Source organism: Colobus angolensis, unplaced genomic scaffold (assembly GCF_000951035.1).
Source record: "Colobus angolensis palliatus isolate OR3802 unplaced genomic scaffold, Cang.pa_1.0 Scaffold267, whole genome shotgun sequence".
Classification (NCBI taxonomy): domain Eukaryota; kingdom Metazoa; phylum Chordata; class Mammalia; order Primates; family Cercopithecidae; genus Colobus; species Colobus angolensis.
In genome coordinates, this window is record NW_012115899.1 from 419,814 (window position 1) to 426,309 (window position 6,496).

General features: G+C 45.6%; 1 protein-coding gene across 1 annotated transcript in view; it reads left to right on the forward strand.

Moving 5' to 3' along the window:
* The window catches only part of ZZEF1 (zinc finger, ZZ-type with EF-hand domain 1), a 159,662-nt gene that overhangs the window by 126,599 nt on the left and 26,567 nt on the right, over positions 1 to 6,496 (forward strand). Inside the window, exons 41-43 of the mRNA XM_011947504.1 lie at positions 2,738 to 3,015; positions 4,057 to 4,231; positions 4,798 to 4,930. Of these exons, the coding sequence (XP_011802894.1) occupies positions 2,738 to 3,015; positions 4,057 to 4,231; positions 4,798 to 4,930 (586 nt within the window). The remainder of the gene's footprint in view (positions 1 to 2,737; positions 3,016 to 4,056; positions 4,232 to 4,797; positions 4,931 to 6,496) is intronic.

The window sequence follows — 6,496 nt, forward strand, 5'->3', positions numbered from 1 at the left end:
TTTTTTTTTGAGGCGGAGTCTCGCTCCGTCCCCCAGACCGGAGTGCAGTGGCCGGATCTCAGCTCACTGCAAGCTCCGCCTCCCTGGTTTGCACCATTCTCCTGCCTCAGCCTCCCAAGTAGCTGGGACTACAGGTGCCCGCTACCGCGCCCGGCTAGTTTTTTGTATTTTTTAGTAGAGACGGGGTTTCACCGTGTTAGCCAGGATGGGTTTTTTTCTTTTTTTGAGACAGAGTTTCACTCTTGTTGCCCAGGCTGGAGTGCAATGGCGTGATCTCTGCTCACTGCAACCTCCGCCTCCCAGGTTGAAGCAATTCTCCTACCTCAGCCTCCCGAGAAGCTGGCATTACGGGCATGTGCCACCACTCCCGGCTAATTTTTGTATTTTTAGTAGAGACGAGGTTTCACCATGTTGGCCAGGCTGGTCTTGAACTCCTGACCTCAGGTGATCCACCTACCTCAGCCTCCCAAAGTGCTGGAATTACAGGTGTGAGCTACCACCCCCAGCCTTAGAGCAGTGGTTCTCAAGTGAAGGTGTCCAGTTTGGCTGTTTGACAATGCCAGGAGACATTTTTGACTGTCACAACTCAGGGAATGCTCCTGGAATTCTAGTGGAGTCTAGACAATAGGGATGCTGCTAAACATTTTTAAATGCACAGGTGCCACTCACGCCTCCCACACACACACACACACACACACACACACACACACACACGAGAATTATCAGCCCTAAATTTCAGTAGCACTGAGGTTTAGAAACCCTGATTTAGAGAATCCAGTCTTTAACAGTGAGAATCCTGGATCCCATCATCCTTCACATAATTACCTACTGGATCAGTCTCCCATCTCTGCTGCTATTCTTCTTTTGAGGTGTCCTCCTCTCCTTGTTTCGACCCTTTTTTTTTTTTTTTTTGAGAGAGGCTCACTCCCTCACCCAGGCTGGAGTGCAATGGCGCAATCTCGGCTCACTGCAACCTCTGCCTCCTCAGTTCGAGCGATTCTCCTGCCTCAGCCTCCCGAGTAACTGGAATTACAGGCGCCCACCACTACACTCGGCTAATTTTTATATTTTTGGTGGGGACAGGGTTTCACCGTGTTGGCCAGGCTGGCCTCGAACTCCTGACCTCAGGTGAGCCACCTGCCTTGGCCTCCCAAAGTGCTAGGATTACAGTGGACTCTTGACATGGATACCTCCCCACCACACTTGGGTCTGTCTCTCTAATCCAGGTTGCCCCCTTGCATTGAGACCACCCTCACCCACAACAGGCTGCTATTCAGTGGCAATACTCTCCTTATGCTGTTTGGACTCTGAGCCCCTGTGTGAGGCTGAACTCCCCACACGGATGCCCTCACCTCTCCACTTAGGTTCAGACACTCACATCAGGCTGACCTTCTGCATTGTTGCCCTCCTCACCTCACTCGGAGCCCAAGCTCCAACTCCAGAGGCCTGGGCGTTCCTGGGCTTGGGTGACTTCCCCACCCACCTATGCTCTGACTCGCCTGCCAGGCCTTCTCCATGCAAACTCCATACCCTGCTTGGGTTCTGACACCATGTGGCCTATGCCAGACCAACCCCCTGCCTAGATGCCTTCTGAGTTCTTCTTGGACTCTGACACCTCTACCAGGCTGCCGTTTCAGGAAGACGCCTTCTTGAGAATCACTCTTTATTTCCAAGAACTTTTTATTCTTTGATTGCTTTGTTTTCATACTATGGACATAGTGCCCTCTTGAATCACACTGAGGATAACAACTCAGACATTTTAAAAGCTTTCTTCAGTTTTGTGCGTTTTTTTCCGGTGGAAAATAACAAATGGTGTAAGTGTAGAAATGTTTGTACCAGGCCGTTTAGCTGAATGGCTTTTATAATAATGAAGAACTGGAAACAAAGTATTAATAAGTTGCAAGGCAGTATTTAAAGAAAGAAAAATAACTATTTAAAATTTTTAATTTATTTTACATATACATACATACATAAATATATACAGATATACACATACACATACATACAAACACACACATGTTGTTTGTTTTTTGAGACGGAATCTCACTGGGCACTGGCGCCCAGGCAGGAGTGCAGTTGGCATGACCATGGCTCACTACAACCTCCACCTCCTGGGCTCAAGCAGTCCTCTCACCTCAGCCTCCCAAGTAGCTGGGACCACAGCTGCGCACCACTTGCCTGGCTAATTTTTTGTGTTTTTTGTAGATACAGGGTCTCACTACGTTGCCCAGGCTGGTCTTGAACTCCTGGGCTCAAGTGACTCTCCCACCTTGGCCTCCCAAAGTGCTGGGATTACAGGCATGAGTCACTACACCCGGCCTGTTTTACATGTATCATGTGTAAATATGCATAGAAAAAGATTGAAAGACTGTTCATCAAACTTAACAGTTGTTATCTCCTGGCCATGGTTGCAGGGAGGGGATATAGGGGAGCTTTAACTTTTGCATGTTTCTGAATTATTTAAATTATTTTACAATAGACATTTTGAAAGATGAGGAGGAAACCAAGTATTTTAAGTTTCCTTTTCAGGGTAAAGAAATATTAGAAGTAGGATTGTAAGATGAGACCTGAGGTTGTTTATTTTGTACGTGATTATACATATGGCATTTATGAAAGCTACAGCATGATTCTGTTAGCACTAGGCCAGTTGTAAATAAGGTAGGAGGGAGATATAATATGTAGCTGGTTTGGTGATATGGATTTTGTACTGAACAGATTTCTCTCCTTCTCTTGGCAGGGCCCCACAGTTCCCCTGGTAGACCTGGAGCACGTCCTTCCACTCATGTTTCAGGTTGTCATCTCAAACGCAGGCCACCTGAATGAAACCTACCATCTCACCCTGGGTCTTCTTGGCCAGTTAATTATCCGTCTTTTGCCAGCAGAGGTAGATGCCGCAGTGATCAAAGTCCTCTCAGCCAAACACAACCTGTTTGCTGCAGGGGACAGTACCATTGTGCCCGACGGCTGGAAAACCACTCACCTGCTCTTTAGCCTGGGAGCTGTGTGTCTGGACAGGTAGCCTTGGTCCTTGTTCCTCTAGCCACCTGCCCTCTATCCCACCTTGGTGTGTGTTTGTTTAAGTTGAAGGTCTGGCTGTTGATTAATTTCGGTGTGCTCCAGTTCTGTTGTCTGAGAGTTTTGTGGAAATAGAATTGGGTTCATGAGCAATGCTGTCAACCCACATTAAAACCATGCTGAACACCAACGTTCAAACAGCTGAGCAGTCTTGACACTGGCTGCCAATTCAACTCTCTAATGAGGCATATTCAGTTTTTTCTCCTACCAGCAATAAGTGTAGGCCTTGAGGTTGAAGAAAGTAAATCTATTTTAATTATAAAAGTAACATAACCGCAACACCAAATTTGGAAAACAGAAATGAAGGAATAAGCTGGGCACAGTGACTCACCCCTGTAATCCCAGCACTTTGGGAGGCTGAGGCGGGTGGATCATGAGGTCAGGGGTTCGAGACCAGCCTGGCCAACATGGTGAAACCCCATCTCTACTAAAATTACAAAGAAAATTTGCCAGGCATAGTGGCGTGTGCCTGTAATCCCAGCTACTCCAGAAGCGGAGGCAGGAGAATCGCTTGAACTCAAGAGGCGGAGGTTGCGGTCAGCAGAGATCGCGCCATTACACCCAAGCCTGGGCAACAGAGCAAGACTCCGTCTTCTCAAAAAATAATAATAATAATAATAATAAAAGAAGGAAAACAGTCACCCTGACTTGTACCATGTTAATACATCTGGTGCTATTTCACTACATTTTCTTCTAAGCTTTTCTTCTGTGTTTGAATATGAGTGTGCATGTGCACACACACAGGTGACTTTTATAGAGATTTTTGGAAACGTAGCCGTAGGGTGAATATGTAAGTAACAAGTCTTGATTTTGTTTGCTTTTTTGCTCACCATTATACAGAAAGCATCATTCTGGTAGTTTTTAAGCTAGTTAATGAATGGCTCTTTGAAGGCCTCTGGGTCTGCCTTGGAGTGTAGTGAGCTCTAATGAGTTGCGTTTGGAGCCCTGTGTGCTGCCCCTAATGGAGCTCTTGCCTTCCAGCCGGGTGGGCTTGGACTGGGCGTGCTCCATGGCAGAGATCCTGCGGTCACTCAACAGTGCCCCACTGTGGCGTGATGTCATTGCCACCTTCACAGACCACTGCATCAAGCAGCTGCCATTCCAGCTGAAGCACACCAACATCTTCACCCTCCTCGTGCTGGTTGGCTTCCCCCAGGTACCACACTCTGAAGGCCTGAGGGCCTGGTCACCCCTTCCAGTCTTTACCATGCACACCAAAGCCTCTGTGGCATCTGGATATATAGGCATAGATATCTTTGGAAGCTTTTTCCTTTGCTTGCATACCTTGCTCTCACAGTATTGAAGTATTGTCAAGATTATGGGATGGTTTATTCAACTTGCATTTTTACCAATTAAGCCATTTGGCTCGTTCATTAGCCAGTGGTTGGCTTTGAATAATAGGTAGCTGTACTATATTACATTACAAAGAACTTCAAAGAAAAATTGTCTTTCATTTTGGCATTCGTCTTGACCTTATTTCTAATCTTCGTGTCCCTCTACTAATTAGGACAAAGGGGGCTGTAAAAACATGGCTTCATCCAGCAAGGACTTAAACCAATTCTGTGCCAGCCTGTGCCAGACTCTTTGGACTTAGAGATGAGAAGATCCCTATCCTTGCGTGGTTGTTGAAGTCAGAGGCACAATCAAAGGGGGCTGGGCTTATGCCTTAGAATTCTTTCTTGTCTCCATGTGTCCTTTCTGTCTCTGTCTACCATGTTCTAGGTCCTCTGTGTGGGAACCCGCTGCGTTTATATGGATAATGCCAATGAACCCCATAATGTGATCATCTTGAAGCACTTTACCGAGAAGAACAGGGCTGTGATTGTTGATGTCAAAACTCGGAAGAGGAAAACAGGTACCATGCATAATTATTTTTTTCTAAGAATGGAAGAAAATTGCCTAATCCCTGCATCCCCTAAAATCAGTGGAATTACCTTGACTCTTGGCCTGCATGTGATTATTTTTTAAAAGCAAATTATAGCTCCCCAAGTTTCTTTTTCCCTTATCTCTGAAATGATGTGCTGAATTGGGATAATTTTGAAGGCCCCTTTCCATGCTGTCTTTTTGTGTATATGGCTCTGTGTTTTTTGGTTGGCTAGATATATAGCTTCTGAACATTTAATTTCTCCATTTGCTGGTGCATTTGTTTTCTGTGGGTAATTTAAACATATTACGGAGTCAGGTGGCTGCACTTAAAATAATTGTATTAGCATTCATGTAACTTTCCATTTTGTCTTATCAGTATAACATTGAAAGTATTATGTCACAAATGCCCTTTTGACTTAGTTTGCCAAGCCCCAGGCAATCTGGAGTGTCTACCCATTACGTTCCCAGTTCTGCTCGTGAAGCAGTCTGCATTTTCACTCAGCACCGGCATTAGGCAGTGTCTGTGCTGTTTTCGTGTATGTAAATGTCTAAGATCGTTTCTTTTGCACATGAACATCCAGTTGATCCAGGACCATTTGTTGAACAGACCATCCTTTCTCCATCGAATTATCTCAGAACCTTGTTGAAAATTGACACACATGTATCTGTCTATTTATGGATTCTATTATGTTTCATTAATCTATGTGTCCTTGCTTCAGTACTATACTTTTTTTACTATTGTAAATTCATTTATTTATTTATTTTGAGACCAAGTCTCACTCTGTTGCCCAGGCTGGAGTGCAGTGACACCATCTTGGCTTACTGCGACCTCCGCTTCCTGGGTTCCAGTAATTGTCCTGCTTCACCCTTCCAAGTAGTTGGGATTACAGGCATGTACCACCACACTTGGCTAATTTTTTGTATCTTTAGTAGAGATGAGATTTCACCCTATTGGCCAGGCTGGTCTCAAACTCCTGCCCTCAGGTGATCCGCCCGCCTTGGCTTCCCAAAGTGCTGGGATTGCAGGCATGAGCCACTGCACCCAGCCTAACGTTTGTATATTTAGTAAAGATGGGGGTTTCACCATGTTGGCCAGGCTGGTCTCAAACTCCCGACCTCAAGTGATCCACCCGCCTCGGCCTCCCAAAGTGTTGGGATTACAGGCATGAGCCAGCACACCTGGCCAGACTATTTTAAATTTGTACAAAATTTTGAAATCAGGTCTTTCAGCTTTGCTCTTTTTCAGAATTGTTTTGACTCTTCTGGTTTCTTTGCCTTTCTGTGTAAATTTTAGAATCAGCTTCTATAAAAGAGTTTCTATAAAAGAGCCTGCAGAAGCCAGGCGCAGTGGCTCACACCTGAAATCCCAGCACTTTGTAGAGACCCCTATCACTACATAAAATTAAGTAGCCAGGTGTGGTGGCATGCTGTAGTCCCAGCTACTTGGGAGGCTGAGGTGGGAGGATCACCTGCAGGGAGCTGTGATCTCCACTGTAGCCTGGGCAACAGAGCAAGACCCTGTCTTAAAAAAACGTATGGCCTTCTGGGATTTTGA